Source organism: Fusarium fujikuroi, chromosome FFUJ_chr02 (genome assembly GCF_900079805.1).
Source record: "Fusarium fujikuroi IMI 58289 draft genome, chromosome FFUJ_chr02".
Lineage (NCBI taxonomy): Eukaryota > Fungi > Ascomycota > Sordariomycetes > Hypocreales > Nectriaceae > Fusarium > Fusarium fujikuroi.
This window is the reverse complement of record NC_036623.1, coordinates 2,923,184-2,941,592: the sequence shown is the minus strand read 5'-3', so window position 1 is coordinate 2,941,592 and position 18,409 is coordinate 2,923,184. Positions and strand designations below refer to the sequence as shown.

Sequence of the window (18,409 nt, the reverse complement as noted above, 5' to 3'; positions counted from 1 at the left end):
CTTATTCTTCTTTTAACTATTGTAACAGCCTAGTGAGATAGCTGCTAATACTTATTCGTTCATCAGAGCGCATCGAGTTCATACCCCAAGATCCATCCATCTATTAAGTTCTGGAGCTAAGCGGACTACTATGACCGCCACCACCCCGCAGTCAGGAAAAAATCCTTGTCTCGCCGACCACCAAAAAGTTGAAAAAACAATTTGCCTGCTTATCAAGCAAGTAACAACTGGGAAACGAAAGGGAGAGCGCCCATCAACTGCGTTGCCTAGGTAGTGCATATTCTTTATTCTCTTATTTCAACTCTTCTTTTTTTTTTTTAAATTTAACATCTCTCTCTCTCTCTCTCTCATCGAACATCACTCGTCGTGCCCTCGTTATAAAATTACCCCGCCATCATGTCGTCTTCTAACCCCCGCGATCAAAAAGAGCCTGTCGATGAAGAGCTCGAGGAGGATATGCTCGCGGCCGAGGATGCCGCCGAGGAGATTGTCGACGATGAGGATCTGGCCATGGACTCCGACAATGAGGAGATTCTGCTCCAAAACGACTCTATCGGCTACTTCGACGAACCCAAAGACTCTCTCTTCACCATCGCCCAGCATCCCAAGTACCCTTCTATCATCGCGGTTGGCGGTTCAGCTGGCCAGGAAGATGATGCTCCCGGTGCAGGATGGGTCTTCAACACAGCCTCCGCTCAATCGCGACCTCCGCTTCCTGCTAGTTTCTCGAGCGATCCCGCCGCAGACGCCCTGAAGAGCACCCAGCTTCCCCCTCTATTTAGCCTAGATGGCCACACAGACTCGATCAACACACTCGCATGGACTCTGCCTCAAGGAGAGGCCCTCGTCAGTGGTGGACTTGACGGAAGGTTGCGCGCATGGAAGGCAACCATCTCGAATGATGGTGCTGTCAAGATGGACTTCCTTGGTGAAGCACAGGAGGTGCCTGAGGTCAACTGGATTGCGCCATGCCCATCTTCCACCAACCCCAACGCCATCGCTCTAGGCGCTTCCGACGGTTCGGTTTGGGTCTACACAGTCGATCCCACAGATAAAGCCAACTCTCTTCAGATCGTTCAGTCCTATTTTCTACATACTGGTGCCTGTACCGCTGGTGCTTGGACGCCTGATGGTCTTCTGTTGGCTACCATCTCCGAGGATGGAAGCTTGTATGTCTGGGACGTTTGGGGTGAGGCTACTGCCAAGAACCTCGTTGGCGACAACGGTATGACTGCGGTGGCTTTGACTGCCGAAGATCAGCGTTTCGAGGTTGAGGGTGGTCTCTACTCGCTTGCCATTGACCCCAAGGGTGCCTTTGTTGCTGTCGGCGGTGCTACTGGCGCCATCAAGATTGTCTCTCTTCCACGACTTGCATCTTCCGGACCTCAGCCCCAGGCTCGTGCTCGGGCTGGAGGCAAGACTACTGGCCAGTCAACGGCGACCGCTGGCGGCCAAATTCTCGCCGCGCTGCACACCCAATCCGAGAGCATCGAGTCGCTTGCTCTCGTCACAACGCCTAACACACCTCCTTCCACCCTTCTCGCAGCCGGCTCTGTGGACGGCTCTATTGTCGTTTACGATGCCACCCGCCGCTTCGCCGTCCGACGACACATCTCCGGCGCCCATGAAGAACATGCCATTGTCAAGCTTGAGTTCATCCCCAACTCATGGCAACTGACAAGCTGCGGCATGGACGGTGCCGTACGCCGCTGGGACCTCCGAGGTGCTGGTGCCACAAACCCCAACGCTCCCGCAACAGCTGCTGAGGCTGGTCTGCAAAAGGAATGGAAGGGCCACCGTGGTGATGGGGAAGGTGGCGGCGTCTTGGGCTTTGTTCAAGGCGAGACAGGAGAGAGGATCGTCACCGCTGGTGACGACGGTGTTGCTCTAGTCTTTGAAGCATAGTGTTTGAAAAGAATCAAAGGTTTTGTGAAATGATATATAGAAGGAGAAAAGCGTAGGCGGAAGTCGTTTTTGCTATCTTATGATTACAATGAATAGAATCATAGGGATGATACCCTGGATATTGGTTGCCACGGCTTGATGGCCTATCATTTGTGAAATTCTGAGTCCCAGCATACGGCTGGTCAGGTTCATTATGATACCCATGTCGACTAGAGAAGAAATCCGATGCTAAGCTGTACATGTGTACCTACCTATAGGTGAGCGTATTTGTCAATAGTAAATGGAACTGCAATATGAAACGCGATGAAATTTTTGATCAGCAAATGATGTCTTGAGTAGGTAGTTGTATCTACTATTTAATCAAGTCAAAGATAATTGTCTTGATGGATGATACGTTGACAAGGATGGAAAGCTGATCATTCTGGTGATGACATAGGTAGCCTGCTTATCGATAAAAGCTGCGAGTTCGGATCCATCACTCGCAGCGTCTGATTGGCCAGTGCTTTTTGGAATCTTAACAGCGCTTGTTCAAAATTCTTTGACCCATGACAGCGAAACGAGATAGCATCATACCCCGAGTCTAGTTTGCTATCAACGAGCGTTGCCTTTCAACCAAACACTTCTTCTTCGATTAAATTACATACAAAATGTTTGGAGGATGTATGTCGAAATCCAATGGCATTGCTGGGCTACCAAACTAATCCATTACAGTCGCCCCCCCTCCAGCAGTCTCAGGAGGAGATCCGCGCTCTTGAGGCCGACGCTGCCTTTACAGTCCAAGGTGCCATTACCACTGCTGTTCTCCTCTACCTCTGTACGTTTGGCGATTTTTCTTGTTCTAAGAAGAGTGGTGCTAACGATGTTCCCCAGCTCCCTTCGCTATCAACCTCGTTGGGAAGATCTTCTAAATACCAATAAAACCGTCTACGACAAGAATCTGTCCGTGTTGTCTTGGTAGTGTTATGAACCTGCAATGCGGTCGACGGTGCTTCCGCCGCGCCATGTACAATAGAACCGGTTTAGATGGGACGGGTAGGAAGTCATGATTAATCTATATAATACGTATCCCAAGACGTGGTAAAAAGCCGCGCAGCAATATCATTCACAACATCAAAATGCACCATATCCGTTCCCAGTTCATAAACCCAAATAGAGGTATCACTTGTTGTGTCGATATTATTCTTAGACTTTACAAAGAGTTACGTTTCGTATCCTATGACGCGTAGGATGAATACCCAGTCCTGACTCCAACTCTATGTCACCAATATACATCCTAACAAAAGACAGTTGCTCCGTCTTTACCACATTTGTCGCTAAACCGTGTGCCCTGATTAAGTTCCATCTATTTTGAGTGCGGGTTCCTGGTCTTCTCCCACTCTGCATAATCTGTCGATAGAGCCTCAAGCTCTTTCTTGATATGCTGGATCTGCTTCTCATAATCCTCAAGCACCTAGAAAAGGATTAGCTGGTTTGTGTGTGTGTTACGATCGATCCGTAACTTACTCGTTTTGCTTTGGCTTCTCGCTCTGGATCAATACTCTCTCCCTCAGAACCGGTGGGCTTATCCAGCTCCTTGCTGAGCTGATCAGCATAGCCTCGCAACACAATAAGGCGGCTCCAGAGTTCTTCCTCTCTTGCTCCAACGGCAGGGTCTTGAACTTCTCGCTCCAGAGTCTGCAGGCGGCTGCTCAGATCATCCTCATCGCCACTCAGTGCGTAGCCACGGTTGCGGAGCACTTGTATCCGCGCAGCAAGTGCTAGGCATCTTTCACTAATTGTTGTCTGTCGTCGGCGGGCTGCGACCGCGCGAACCTCAGTCTCGAGCTCGTGACGCTGAAGAATGGCATCCAGGCTGCCGTTGATCTGGTGGAGACGAGTGTTGAAGTCGGCGACGGCGCGCTGTTGTGTTTTAAGGCGGTCGGCAACGCCAGCGTAGCCAGAACAAAGAACGGGCATGAACCCTGGGGCTGGCTTATTCTGTAGGGCTTCCTCCCATTCCCGAGGGTCTTCGTGAGGTTGAGGCTTGTAGTAAGGAACGTGGCTCTCATCGACCTTGTTGTAGAAATAGTATTTGAAGACGCAGTTGGGGTTCGCAGGGTCCCATTTCTCGGTAACAAGCTTCATTTGCTCCAGAATCGGCTTCTGATCTATGCAGGGGTCAGTCTTGCGATGCAGGAGAACAGCTCTTTCTTGGCAACATACGCGGTGTTTCCTTTCCAGGCTGCCATAGCGAGTTTGACAGCTGAGCTTGCGACTGAGATAGAGCTGGCATCTGTTGCGGCTGTGGTTGCTGGATCGATGCGCCGAGTGTGTTGCCCTGTTGCTGTTGTTGAGGTTGGCCTAGACCGAATACTGTGTTCTGATTCGGCGCAGTTGTCTGAGCGGGCTGCGACTGCCCAAACAGCGAAGGCTTGGCCTGTCCGAAGAGCGACATGTTGAGTGATGGTGTTGCGACGTCTGAATCGGGAGCTGTCAGTCGGCAAGCTAAGCTTTGAACGATGATATTCCTTGCCGAGACGGCACCCGGGCGAAAGGGGTAGCTAGTAGCTCAATATGAGATTGACTTCTGTTCTGCGACTGTGTAGTCGTCGTAGTCAAGTTTTATCTGAGCTGTAAGACTGAAAATGCGATTCTTTGATTGTTTGCTGTGTTTATTTGGCGGCTTAAAATTATTGGAGCTGAGCGACGCGAAAACAGAGCTACGCTCACCTTGGGCCCCGTTGCAGCCTTGCGCTCAGCCTCGCTTCACCGAACCACCAATCACAGCCAACCAATTCCTACCTTACGCTACCAAATCCTAGCCGAACGACCTCACATAACCACTTCCGGATTCTGGAATCACCGCAACGTTTGACGACGAGCTTCGCAGAATACCGGCATCATGTCTACCCGAAGGCCCCAGTATGTTCACTCGACAGCTGACTTTCCTGCCTCTGTCCTGGAGCTCCCAGCGGATGCAATTGAGTTCTATAACAGCTGATAATTGGCTAACTAATCAATCCATCAGATTCTCCCAGCAGCTGCTCATTGACACCACTCCATTGCCCGCCGATATTCCCGCCGTCAAGGAGGTCGGTGCCAGTTCTGCCCCTCTCCTCTCGGCCTCCTTCTTCATCGGTGCTCGATGCCGCGACTACAATGACGATTATATGCAATGCAAGAACGAGAACCCGGGCCGAGGAGAGCTTGAGTGCTTGAAGGAGGGTCGACGAGTTACCCGATGTGCCTCCAGCGTGTATGTTATCTAAGGTTCAGCAGACCGTATAGTCTGGTGGTCTTCCTGAAGCACAATTTGCTTCAAGGCTGGGGTCGGCCACTGACATGATCAACAGTATCAAGGATATCAACACCCACTGCCTGGCTGAGTTCCGCAAGCACTGGGAGTGCCTCGACAACCGAAATCACCAATTGTGGCAGTGCCGTCCTGCTGAGTGGAAGCTCAACAAGTGCGTCTACGACAATCTGGTACGACAGCCATGGCCCATCACGCTTTGTGGAGGTTCTAATACAACATATAGAAACTCGAGAAGAAGATCCCCGATCAGCCAACGAACTCGACCCCTGTTCACCTTCGACCAAAGCAGATCTTCGCTGATGTGCGCATCGGGCCTGGAGACGGCAAGCCCTTCGTTCCGGGGCAGGAGGATGCGCAACAATAGAGCGCTGGAATCTATTAAGATCGAGGTTCGGTCATGTATATTTGTTGATGAATCAAAGAGAGAACTACCAGCTATCAAATCAAAATCCGTTTGCTCACATGCAGTATTATATATCATTGACTACTAAGCCGCAGGTCCCATATCCAGTTCGATATAGTCTTATTTACTCCTTTCACCAAGCCAAACAATATATTGACTTTCGGTGACATTTCACACATCAGTCGGCATCTCGATGTCAATAGCTGCTACCACATGATCTTGTCATGGCGCCTTTCAACCCGCTATGAAAGCTCTGGTTCTCAGCATATCATTTAACCCCACATAGATCAAGCACATCAACAGCAGTTACTGGTCACAGCATTGCAACCTCCAAACACAACAGAACCTGCAGCATCATGCAGCGAGCCTTGGACGCATGATACACGGCACTCCAAGACATTTGAAACAAAGTCACCAACAACTCTGCAGTTCGGCTAAGCGGTGGAGCCACAATTAGGCATGTCCTTCTTTTGTGATCTGGTGAAGACCACATGACGAGATGGACATTTTATGGGCAGAGGTATATCATCACGATGCATGAGACCGGTCGACAACATCTAAAGGAGCTGCCGACGTCACCGCCACGCCATTTACAGTGACCAGCACGGGTTTGGGTGAGATGCCGAAGTAGTGACCAAAGGCATTTGATATGCAACAAGCATGCTCCTTGAGCCGCATGTGTGAGAATGGTCACAAGTTTGAACCTAGAGTAGGGCCTTCTTGCCGGTGACTGGCCCTCAGAGTCGCGCAACCTCATGTATGCCCCAGACCATACACATGATCATTTCTGTGTCGTTGGCCTTTTAGCCGGGGCTTTTGTTTCGGCCTCATTTAGTCTCGTTCAGGCAGCGTAACTGTTTTCATGCAACTAGCCGTTTCGTTTCAAGTAAAAGTCGGCCAGCAGAGGGGACGATTGGCATGGTGTGATGGGCAGAAACCTAAGCTGGAACCGACATATACACGCCGTGAGGGACCATACGGCGGTAACCTGCTTTCCTGACTGAGTAGAAGCACGTATGTTAAGCGAGGTATAGTTTAACGCAGTAGCAAGACTCGTGGTACTGTGAATTGAGCTTGAAATGGCCAAACTCAAGGGGCTTCATACTTTAAGCTTACTACTCCCTGCAGAGTTGGAATATCTGGCACAGGTGCATTATAGCATCACAGCAGCCAGAGCTGGCCGTTGCATCATCATCACACTTTGGGTGTCTTGTTTCTCGATTTTCGGCGCTTGTGCGCTTCGTGAAACAAGAAACGGACCTTTCAAGCGCCCATGTTTGAGGTTCAGAATGGGTCACGTTGTTGGTTGGCTGACATCATCTACACCCCCTCTGGCCTTCATAATGGCCACCAACAAGGAAACAATTATGAGAACCTTGACTTGTTTCTTTTCTCGGCGCCGTTTTAGAGGGGTTCACGAGAATGTATGAGGTTGCTTCGAGAAGTGACGACACGGTTGTACCATGTCGTGGTTGCATGTCGCCGAATCGATCGGCCCTGTCTTCAAGCGACGGACGTAGTATCACAGTGTCCGAGGATCACAGTTTCTTTTCTTTGTGTGGCATCAATTTCTAGGGGTTTCGTGTTTGGTGTTGTACTTGTGTGTTGGTCTGGTCGACCAGTCCTTTGAACAGCAAACATCACAAGCCTAGTGATGATGCCAAGGTTGGTGTTATTCAGCCTTCCCAGTCTCTAGCTGAAAGAAAGACGGCGAGGTCAGATGATATGGACAAAGTGTCACAAGGAACCCTTGGTTTATTAGAGCTCGATCAGCGTCAAGAATTGTTGACGACATTATCGAGAGTTTGTCACTCGCCGAGCCAAGCAAAATTAGGAAGCCGAATCAACTGATGCAGCTAAGTGTATGAGCCTGTCTTTTTATAACTCTAATACTGCTAGAAACCCCAAGTCAAAGCAAACCAGTTCAAGGCAAGTAATTATTGTCAGTGATTTAAAATAAACCAGAGCGTTGTCTGTAGGGTAGGTGTGTCAACTCAAGGATAAGACATGTTGAAGTTACATAGTATGTGAAGCTTGTACTATTCATAGAAAGCTTTAGCTAAATGAGGACTTCACGTCAACTATGAGCGCACATACGCACTGTGGTCGCCATGAGATGACAAGAGCGGAAGTCTCAACCCATGTTACCACGTTACTTGTGTTGGAGGATCAGAAGGCCACTTAAGTCGCTACGACAGCGTCGGTAATAGTAGCGGCACTGAAAAATACGAGACAGTGAGTGTAAGTCGACCCATGACGCAGCATAAAGGGGGCCACACTGGAAGGGCCTTGCTTGCGAAAAGGGATATCTCGTCCCTTTGCGTGAAGCGGTGAAAGACGTGGTAAGATATCTTACTGTCGCAGACATCACGTGTGACAGTGAATGAAGGATATATGTGGAGAATTGAGGATTAGATCCCAGGATAGACCCAGGATTTCGGGTACTGGATGTAACGAGAAGTCAGTCTAGAATTATCTGTGCTTTCCTGTGGACCAAGATCGATCAGCAAAGCGGCTTGAAAGTTGCAACTAAATTGCTTGTCCAGATCAAAGTTTGAAGGCTGCGACTATCTATCGATGTTTACGTATATCTTCAGTTCAGCAATGTTGGACCGTAGAACTTCGGCCTCTATTTGCTGTTTCTAGGCCCGGAACTACCGATCATCAGTGTCTATGGGCCTGAAACTCGATAGACGAATTCGGTGCTGCGGGTGACAAGGCTGGACTTCCCAACTGAATACAGCTCTAAGATGTCGGCCACGTAATACTCGAACTTTAGCAGAGCCGCGAGTGAACTAAACATTATGGTTTTGGTTTAGAAGCGAGAATAAAGTTGTTCGAGGTGCACTCAAGGAATGAAGTTCAGCGCCACCGAGTCCAATGTTTTCTCCAATGGGAATCACTGGTCCCTTTCCTGTTAGAAAATGGAAAAGTTGTGGATTGCGTGTCATGCCATCCAAGCTCGGAAATCGGTCTTGAGTCGCTGTGATCGACTCAATGGGTTTAAGACAAATGCGTTGATGGCTGAGCTCAATGTGTCTAAGGGAGGAGTATATACGTGCTGAGAGGGGTGTGAGAAGTACAACTTAGGTAGAAAGAGGTAGGCAGATTGATAATTCATGGGTAAAGTAGTATACCGCAGTACGACTGATTAAGGGATCATGTGTGTTATCAAAGCCGGACTCTGATGATCAACGACTATCAGTTTATTGTGTCAACGTTTTGAAAGTAAGCCATTGACGATATGTCACTGAGGTAGCTACCAACTTCGAGCTGTCTTTGTCTTAGTGCTTGGTTCTGGATATTGATCGTTACCTCACAAGAAGACTTAAAAATCAAGAACCATAGCGATGTAAAATCTCGACCATTTTAGGATAGACTTGGTAGGTCTCTAGATTAATTATTTTTGACACCTTTTCACGTCGTCGGAAGTTTTCTTGGCCCCCCAAGGCCATCAGATGAGTATCTCTAGCTCTGAACCATGAAGCAGAGGCAATCAATCTGTGACACAACAATCTCCTTCTTCTGTGGAACTGTCCAGGGTGACATGCAGAGAAACCAACGACGAGCCGAACTGTCCGTGGCCACGAACGGAGCTGGTTTTGCTGGGTACAGCCAAGCCATAGAAGAATGACGGCTCGCGAAATCGAGCATATTATACTCTTCCAATGGCTTGCAAGGGTAAGCTCGGCATTTACCAGTTTAACATCAGGCAACGAAATGTTCTCAGTATTTGATACTGTCAGAAAGGAAAAGTTAGGCCTTGGATGGGAGATGAAGAACGGAGCAGAAAGGTCACCTCTAATTAGCTCAGTTTCAGACATGCTAGAAGCGCATGGGGAGGAAGAGAGCCGGGTTTATTAGCGGGTTTTCGGACATGCAGCTGCAGGGAAGCCCCGCAACTGCCCGCTACACCACCCTTGAATAGCTTGTTTGATGGAGATGAAGCAGACAATTATCACGTTGATTGGCCGTGTCCATCGGAGATGGATCGTTAGGGCACGCGCCACATCGACATCTGCAAGGGGCAGTGAAAAAGGGGTGGAGAGGTACGTACATACTTCTAGTCAACCAATTGCTCAGCTCAGCTTGCCTCTTACAGAATCAGAATCAATGCAATGGATGCGAAGAGAGATGATGGCTAAGGCCAGGTAGGAATGCGTTTCGCATTTGTTAATGCTGACATACTGTCGATTGATCACATACAAACCCGTGCGTGCGTATGTGTAGGACCCGGCATAATACAAACCCTCACCGTTAACACGATCTTGATCTCTATCGATGGTATCTAGGTAGTATTCCTTCCCGTCAGGTTCTAGTATGACGCTGCATCCGGAAGTCAATGGACCCTCAAAATCTACGGTGTAAGTGCAAAGGGTATCCGTATTGACTGAAGACTTATTAGACCCATCCCCATAAGGTTACGGGCCAACACGCATATGGTAGAATGCTCACAACTGAATATGACCAAACCCGGGGGGCTTGAGACTTGGGGTTTGGCTTCCGAGGTGGCTTTCATGTCCACGCAAGCAGACCAAGCTTTGCGAAGCATTTTCTAAGCATCCTTCTACTCCAGCATGATCACCAGTGGGGGACGAGCGGAGATCATTTCGACAGGAAATGATGAGCAAGAGTCGAGCTTCGATCGAGTCTGGACTGTTGAGCCCGACAAGGTTTTAACACAGGAGCAAAGTCAATCGTCTCGTTTAGGTAGGGTATGATGAGACCGGGGGATGGGATAGCCCGGCACTCGAAAGGAAAAGAACCGGATATGAGATGAGGGGACGGATGCTACGTCAATGAGCAACACCAACACCAACAGCCTGCCTCACCACTGTCAAACCCAGCATCAAACGCCCAACAGCCGAAAACACAGTCAGAGCTGAGATGACGGGTAATTACCTTGGGCCAGGGCCAGGTCTGTCAGGATCTGAACCAGTTGATTACTCTTTTCCATTGTGTTTGAGCATAGCAAGGGTCCCAATCCTGGATCGTGTGTTGCTTTGATTAGCTGCCCGCCTATGCAGTCAATGCTGGCGCTGCAATGCAATGCTGCAGCAACGCAATCCTGCGATGCTATGCTGTAGAAGCCAAATCTCTGTACGTAGATACCACGTAGATATGTGTGATCGTCGCGTTGAAACCGATTTGTTTCTACCAAGTCACTGGGTTGCGATTATGATGTAGGTGTTTGTGGTTGTAGTCGATCAGCGGCAGTCGTCGGGTTGGACAGTTGGACTGATGCGTGGTGTCACAGCAAGAAATTGGAACCTAGCACCTAGATGCAGGTACCGTCCAGTCTTTCATCAGAGGCGTCAATGCTGTGCACACAGGAAAAAGGGGATCGAGTACCTACCTACCTACCTAAGCCACGAGTTTCATCATCGTGGCTCAAGGCCCGTGCGTCTGCCGTTCGCCGAAGATATCGTTCTCGAGGCGATTGCTTTGCGCGTGAAAAATAGGTAGCGTGAGCGTCGAGTTATTCAGTCAATAGCTGCGAGAGCGAGGATTCTACGAACCCTCCAGATGCTAGACAGTCAATCAATGCCATTAGACATGTATGTAACTCGGGCTGGATTTCAATATCACAGCGCTAGCTGTGAAAGCCACGCTCATCAATGCCTCCCGTCCTGTCCAATTCGAGGCACGGGCTGATGCATGATTCGTTCCTGGGTGCCTTGCAGCATCCATTCCCGCCATTTTTCTAGCGCCCAGTCTAACGCACCCCTCCACTGGCTTGAGGCACTAGCGTATTCCAGCCCGCGTTCCAGGGGTCTTTGTAGCAACTGCCCTGCCCAGGACAACAACAACAACCCAAGAGACATACCTAGGCAGGAGGAAGGCAACCTCAGGGCAGCAGTCGGGTGTCACTGTCAGCGCCAACTAGATCGTTACCTTAGTCACTCTGCCAGTGCTTGCCAACTGTGACGGCCCTTGGCAACGCACCGCATTGTAGCCAAAACATTGGCAGCCTCATCTCTTCTTGGGACCTCCCTTCACTTTCCCTCAAAATCAACTTCACTCTCCGCTTTCTTTCTTTTCAACTATCCACTATTCACGCTCACTTCATTCGCATTTCACAATCATTCGCTCGTCTTGCACTGCACTAACAGCTCCTCGCTGTTGCCGCTCTCTACTCTGATAGTAAGTTAACTAGGCTCATTCTCGAACGACACACCCCTGGGCCTCGTCCCCTGCACCACACCCCAGCTCACACTCGATTGCAGGCTCGCGAGATCCCCAGATACCCCCTGCAAAGCATCCAATCAATACCGCACCATCTAGCCAATCGCCCCTGGGCTAGCAGTGGCTGTCCGTCTCCGACCCGCCGAGCAGTTCCTTTTTAACGTCGTCGTCCGCTCCGAAGCCATCTCGACTCTTCTTCCCTCTCCCTCACCCCCCTCCAAGAGTCTTCGTCGAACGATAGCAGGGCCTGCCACTCCTTTGTTTGCGTGTCTACGACATTGCAGTCCACTCCTTCAAAACCAAAACTTTAAAGCCAAGCCTCCGGTTGAACCGTTGATATAGCCCCAAGACCTCCCTCATCTTCTTGAGCTCACCTTTCGGTATCGCAAAGCAAAGTTGATCAAGTCGTCCTTCCTTCGGTTCATCCTTCTGTCACTCCTTCAATTGTTGAACTTCAGTCGTTGTTCAACCACACCAAAACTCTTTTCGAGACTCCTAGACGGAATCTCAACTTCAGCAGTGCTGTCAACCGCTCACCAGACTGGTTCTGAATCAAATCCAACGTCAATCCCATCTACAGACACTACCCACCACGAAAGGTAAGCATACTGTAGTCTGAACCACTATTGTCTGAACCCTGCGTTTCTGTACCTGCATCCATCATCTGTGTCCGCCCTCTTTGTCTCGCCTTGTTCTCCACCAACCCCAGTCCTTCAGGGAGTCTTGATCGATATCCTCCCTTTCACAACACCGACTCGGCCTTGTCCTCGACAGAACATCGCCGAAGCAGAGTCATGTCTTTTGTCACCTTCGATAGCGGCCATGAGTCCCTTAAGTATTCAGCAGGGGAAATTCCCTTAAACTCGATATATCGATGTTTACTTCATCTTATTTCACACGAAATTGTCTCAACACCAAATGTCTTACACGTTCTCGTCCAAACATTCCCCACAAGAAACACCATTCCACCCTCACCACATCTTAGCCTCGTCGCATTCATCAAAGACCCGAAAACAACTATTGCCAAGCGGCATTGATCTAATGTTTGCTCAACTGAAAACAGCCACACCTAATATCTCCCAAGCTTATATAACTGACTCTATTTCCAGCTCACCCCATTCCGTCTTGTGTCTGTTCACCGATCACCATGAAGGCGTCTATGTTCCTCCTCGGCGCTAGCGCCATCTTGGCTTCGGCCAGCCCTATTCGAAATGCTCTCGAGAAGAGAGAGATTGAGAAGCGAGAGATGAAGACCGAGTGGGTCTACGAGGTTGTTACCGTCACTGTTGTTGCTGGAGAGGAGCCCGAGACCGCTGCTCCTGTGGCCACAAAGCCCACTGGCGTTGTGTTTATGGAAGCTCCCGCTCCCAAGTATACAGCTCCTTCGGCCACCAAGGAGGCTGCGAAGCCCAAGAAGGTCAAGAAGCCTGTCAGCAAGCCCTCAACCACCGAGGAGGCCCCCAAGGTTACGGTCGTTACTGTCGAGCCCCAGCCTGAGTCTACCAAGGAGACCGTCTATGAGTCTCCCGCACCCGTCGTCGAGAAGCCCAAGACTACCATCTCCAAGGTTGTCGCTAAGCCTACCAAGGTTGCCGAGCCCAAGGTTGAGGTCCCTGCTAGCGGCGGCGATGACCTCTCTCTGGATGGTGCCTATAACACTGTTATGCTCGCCTACCACAACATCCACCGTCTTAATCACTCTGCATCTGCCCTTGAGTGGGATGATGAGCTCGCCGGCTACGCCGAGAACACCGCCAACGGTTGTGTTTTCGAGCACGACATGTAAGTAGTTAACGTGTGTGAACTAAGAATTGATGACTGACGTATCTTTAGGAAGCAAGGCAATGGCGGCTACGGCCAGAACCTCGCTTCATGGGGTGCCACAAGCGATATTGATGGCCTCAAGAACAAGGCTGCTGCTGGTGGTATTACCAACCAGTGGTACAACAACGAGATGGCCAACTGGGCTTTCTACGGCCAGGAGAACCCTCCTGCTGATATGAACATTGACCTCTACGGTCACTTCACTCAGGTTGTCTGGAAGGACTCCACCAAGGTTGGCTGCGCCACTGTCAAGTGCCCTGCCGGAACTGTTCTCAGCTTCCCCTCTTGGTACACCGTCTGCAACTACAACCCTCAGGGTAAGTCCCATATCTGTGCTGATGATACAAACATCGCTAACTTTGCAGGTAACTTCGGCGGCCGTTACGGTGACAACGTTCTCAAGCCCAAGGGCGAGAAGCGCGTTACTGTCTAAGCTCAGGCTATCTGATGAACGGATATGGCACGCTTCTACATCGTTCGCGGGTGTGAGGAATCCCAGCATGTCTTGGTTGGCGAGCACTCGTATCTAGTGAGGTGGCAGAAGACGTAGCCCCCTAGACCACGTCTACAGCAACTGTTTCCTTTTTCTCTTCATTTCGATTCTCAATGTACGTTACGCATCATCGTACTTTACGATCTTCTTTGCTCAACATGGGGCCACCTGGCCAACTTTTTTCTTCTCATGGTCTTGACTTTACATGCCTGGCGTCTATGAAAATGATATCAGATAGGGATGGAGGGCGCGTAAGGAATGAGGATTAACGAAGAGTACCTGTGCAAGTTCTTTCAAACCGCGTTGTCTCTTCTTTTCATTGCCTGGTAGTGAGTCATGTGTGAATTGACTCTTGCCCACGGCCGTTTTGGTGTTTTACAAAAGGGTGTTTGATGAATGCCTCCTACAGACAGTTGCACGTCGATAGACAAAATGGCACCCAAGATTTGCCAAGGTTCCCTTTAAGTATTGTGATAAAGTCGTTTCTGAGTTTATTAACATCCCGATATACTTAGAGTATATGTAATAAACTTGAAGTATTTGTAGAGAGGTAAATAGTGCATAGTAGCCCAAGGTATGGGGTAGCTACGAGGTCTTGGTCCTTGTCGCGGTTATGCTTTGTCCAGAGCATGCTCAAAGCTCCGACTATCTTCCTTGACTTTTACATGACGATGAGTATACCTGGAAAGCTGTGTCGAAATGTCACAGCACAGAAATATCTGCATGGATGAGCCAGCAACGAGAGACGACTGAAGAAATTGAAGATCGGAAGCAAAGGAGAAGAGATTCGCCTTCGCTTGCTGACTTTTGCACCCCCAACCCTGCTTGTATGTTCTATCGACGAGAGTTTCAAGTGGCGTGATGTTATCACATTATGACACCCCTGAGCAGGAGTGGTAGACGTATTCGAAAGAAGATCCTTCAAGCCATCACCGGAATGAAGGACTAAATGTGGAAGCTAGGATGGCTGATTCTTTCACTATCGATGGCAGAGATACTTCCGAGGCAGATGAATATTACCAAGTTGTGCAACCTTCGACTTGGAGTTACCAACAGAACGAATCCTTCGTGTTTGTGGATATCAATGTACTTTTATTATCTTGACCTAGTGCTCGATCTTGAGTGAGAAATCGATGTGCGGCACACCCTGATGAATAGAACTCGTTGACAAAATATCGACATCTGGAGTGCGTTAGCACCAACATGCTCATCAAAAAGCCTTCCGAGTACTCACCATTACATAAGTAAGCCTCAAAGTTATCTTCCTGAAGCCCACCGGATGTCTCGAGTAGGAAGTGCCTCTTCCCTTGCCATCGCTCCTTGAGACTTCTTGAAGCAACCTTGACACCATCACCAGTGAAGTTATCCAACATGACTACATCGGCGCCAGCCTCAATTGCTTCGTCAGCCTCGGCCTCGCTCTGAACCTCAACCTCAACCTTCATACTGAAGCCACCAACCGACTTGGCAGCCTTGACAGCATCGGTGATACTGCCTCGACTCCAGACATGGTTATCCTTGAGCATGATCATGGCGCTGAGATCCATTCTGTGGGCATCCGCGCCACCGACTAGCATGCCGTACTTCTCAACGAGGCGGAATCCCGGCGTTGTCTTTCGTGTTCCTGCAATCACACCTGTATACCCCGCCTCACGCGCAATCGACACAAGTCTCTGGCTCTTGGTAGCGACGCCAGAGCATCGTGCGAGTGTGTTGAGAGCAACGCGCTCACCAAGGAGAATTCCACGAACAGGACCCTTGACCGTTGCGACTCGATGCTTGCCATTGCTCAGGTCAACAGCTGTTCCCTCCTCAGCATGCCACTCGACGGTGCAGCCGCACTGCGTAAAGACCTCGTCGAAGAAGGGTCGGCCGGCGATGATGCCGCTGGATTTGCCCCAGAGGGTGGCGACGCGGGGACCGTCACCGACAACGAAGCCGGCGTAGTCGAATGAAGGCGTATCCTCAGCTAGCCAAGCGGTTACCGAGGTTTTCCACGAAGGAGGGAGAAGGTTTGCGAGGTTTCCTTGAGGGTGGGCCATTGTTCCGAGGCTGAGGCCAGCAAGGAGTGAAATGGGGAGGACAGAGAGGAGGGGGAAAGAGTGGAGGATCAACGGCTTAGGAGGGTGTCAAGAAGGTAGATAGGTAGAGAAAGTCGACTGGTGTTGGTGGCAGTTTTCAGAACTCCTTAGTCCCGGGTGCGGGATGGCGGATAACGGGAGGACGCGGGGGACACATCCGACCTCCGACCGGAACAGGTGGGGGTGGGGTATCCCGGATGCTGCCGGCTGAGCCACTCTCACTCACTACAGGCCAGCAGCACGTGGAAATCATATCAGTCCGTGAACATAGTAGAGAGTTAAGGTGTCTTGGCCATAAACAGGAGATACGGCGATGTCAACAAGTTTAAGCAAAATAGTTATGCATAGTATGTTCTAAGTCAGAAATGGAAAAGTCTACCTCTCATGACCCTCTCGTCCAAAAAAGAAGACCCGCCTGATGCACCATGCATGAACTGAATGAATACAAGGGAAGAGAAGAGAAGAAGAGACGAAGAGAAAAGATAAACAAGGAAAGAAATTATGCATTTGCGTACAGAAATAGTAAATGAGCCGGGACCAGGCTGCCAGTACCAAAGACGAAAAACACCCCGACTGTGAACCAACCCGCACCACAAAACATGACCTATAAAACAGAGAAAAAATCAAGAAACACGAAAAAGACCGGGTATCAAACATATGCGCTCAGTCGTCGAAACCATCCTAAAGCTCCTCCTCCGTCGTTGCCGTGGGGAATTCGTTGTAGACATGACCTCATTTCCTATGTCCATACAACGTCTACATCTCTTTCCATCACATCATATCGTCTTCGTTCGTCTAGTTTCGTATCGGCAATCAAGAAAATCAACAGCACTTCTTGCGCTCTTTTCGATCCCAGCCGTCTGCTTGTGTCTGCTCCTGGGTTCCCGCCTGCTCGACCGTAACGGCGGGCGAGAAACCTGGCGAGAAGAGCCAACTTCGACGATCGCGGCCTACTCGGAAACTCCCTCGTGCGTCTGCACCTGCAAAATAGCCTCCGTCCATGCCGGCTTCGTAACCTGGCGTACCAGGGATGGCTGTGGCCATTAGAAGGGCCTGCTGCATCTTGCGGTTCTGCTCAACAAGCTTGCGTGTGACAACACGAAAGACTTCCTCGACACCCTCTCCTGTTTCGGCGCTGATTTCATGACAAGCATCCCAGCCAACTTCCTGTGCCCAGAAACCAGAGCTTCGCTTCGAGCTGGGGCTCCGAGGCTCCATAGATGGAGGGGACATGGCCTGGCCACCTGACATGGGCGTCGGTACGTGGTAAGGGGTTGCGGTTGGAGGCGGCGTGCTGCCCATGCCTGGGGCAAGGTTCTCAGCGACGTATGCGATACAACGTTCGAATGGGACCTGGCGGGCTGAGGGATCGCGGGCGACAATATCGGCTTTTGTACCGACTACGTGAAGAACGACATCGTGAGGGAGGTTTCGTCGAAGTTCCATGAGCCATACACCCATGTCGGCGAATGACTGTGCGTCTGTGATGCTGTAGCAGAGAATGCAGGCGTTTGCACCACGGTAGTACAGGCGTGAGATGGAACGAAAGCGTTCTTGGCCAGCTGCGAGTTGGCGTTAGTACATGAGCGAATATAAACTTGTTTGGCTCCTTATCAAAACCAACCTGTATCCCATATCTGAAGGCGCACCACGGTATCGGAGTCAGAGTCAACGACGCGCTTTGTGAGAAAGCTGGCACCGACGGTAGAAGTGATCTGAGCCGGGTTGAATGCGCCCTTGCAGTATCTCATAACCAGAGACGTCTTCCCAACGCCCTGGGCGCCGAGGACGACGATCTTGGCTTCGAGCGACGACATGATTATTGGTGATGGTCGCGTCGTTTGCCAAGAGGGGGGATGAGGACTTGGGGGACCTCCCTCTTAGAAGAGGACGAAGGGAATGAAAGGGGGGGAGAAAGAAACCCGAGGCGCACGAAAAAGAAGGGAAGAAGCAAAAAAGAGAGAGAAATGAAAGAAGAAAAGAAGCTGAAGTGGTTCAAAGAGAGGAAATGGTAAAAAAAGATAGGCGCAAAAGAAAAGAGGGTCGGAGGTTCTTGGTGGTGGTGTCGGTATAGTAAGGTAAGGTAAGGGAGCTTAACTCTTTCTTATTGTGAGGGATGCTTATTGAATTTCATGCCCAGGGGCGTGTAGATAATGGAGGAATCTCGGGCGCAGAAGTTAGGGCATCGATTATCGATAATGCAGATGGAAGACAATTTTTGA

At 50.0% G+C, this 18,409-nt stretch overlaps 7 protein-coding genes; 4 read left to right on the top strand and 3 right to left on the bottom strand.

Moving 5' to 3' along the window:
- Nucleotides 1–396: 396 nt before the first annotated feature.
- FFUJ_04410 (related to SQT1 Suppresses dominant-negative mutants of the ribosomal protein QSR1) lies at nt 397–1,905 on the top strand (the record flags this gene model as incomplete). Its single annotated transcript, XM_023572309.1, has 1 exon — nt 397–1,905. The coding sequence occupies one exon, from the start codon at nt 397–399 to the stop codon at nt 1,903–1,905; it is 1,509 nt and encodes a 502-aa protein (XP_023426454.1).
- Nucleotides 1,906–2,580: 675 nt separating this feature from the next.
- Nucleotides 2,581–2,813, top strand: FFUJ_04411 (uncharacterized protein; the record flags this gene model as incomplete). XM_023572306.1 has 2 exons in its annotated part: nt 2,581–2,719; nt 2,776–2,813. 2 exons carry the CDS (start codon nt 2,581–2,583, stop codon nt 2,811–2,813), a joined length of 177 nt encoding a protein of 58 aa, XP_023427176.1.
- Nucleotides 2,814–3,247: 434 nt separating this feature from the next.
- FFUJ_04412 (related to nuclear pore protein NUP57) lies at nt 3,248–4,339 on the bottom strand (the record flags this gene model as incomplete). XM_023572305.1 has 3 exons in its annotated part: nt 3,248–3,355; nt 3,409–4,052; nt 4,108–4,339. 3 exons carry the CDS (start codon nt 4,337–4,339, stop codon nt 3,248–3,250), a joined length of 984 nt encoding a protein of 327 aa, XP_023426453.1.
- A 447-nt stretch (nt 4,340–4,786) lies between these two features.
- On the top strand, nt 4,787–5,564 carry FFUJ_04413 (probable NADH dehydrogenase (ubiquinone) 22K chain precursor; the record flags this gene model as incomplete). XM_023572304.1 has 4 exons in its annotated part: nt 4,787–4,806; nt 4,913–5,140; nt 5,238–5,370; nt 5,424–5,564. 4 exons carry the CDS (start codon nt 4,787–4,789, stop codon nt 5,562–5,564), a joined length of 522 nt encoding a protein of 173 aa, XP_023426452.1.
- Nucleotides 5,565–12,936: 7,372 nt separating this feature from the next.
- On the top strand, nt 12,937–14,046 carry FFUJ_04414 (uncharacterized protein; the record flags this gene model as incomplete). XM_023572303.1 has 3 exons in its annotated part: nt 12,937–13,571; nt 13,623–13,930; nt 13,979–14,046. 3 exons carry the CDS (start codon nt 12,937–12,939, stop codon nt 14,044–14,046), a joined length of 1,011 nt encoding a protein of 336 aa, XP_023426451.1.
- A 1,165-nt stretch (nt 14,047–15,211) lies between these two features.
- Nucleotides 15,212–16,148, bottom strand: FFUJ_04415 (probable nicotinate-nucleotide pyrophosphorylase (carboxylating); the record flags this gene model as incomplete). XM_023572302.1 has 2 exons in its annotated part: nt 15,212–15,288; nt 15,341–16,148. The coding sequence occupies 2 exons, from the start codon at nt 16,146–16,148 to the stop codon at nt 15,212–15,214; spliced, it is 885 nt and encodes a 294-aa protein (XP_023426450.1).
- An 861-nt stretch (nt 16,149–17,009) lies between these two features.
- On the bottom strand, nt 17,010–18,004 carry FFUJ_04416 (related to GTP-binding protein Rab5c; the record flags this gene model as incomplete). XM_023572301.1 has 2 exons in its annotated part: nt 17,010–17,749; nt 17,812–18,004. 2 exons carry the CDS (start codon nt 18,002–18,004, stop codon nt 17,010–17,012), a joined length of 933 nt encoding a protein of 310 aa, XP_023426449.1.
- Nucleotides 18,005–18,409: the final 405 nt, after the last annotated feature.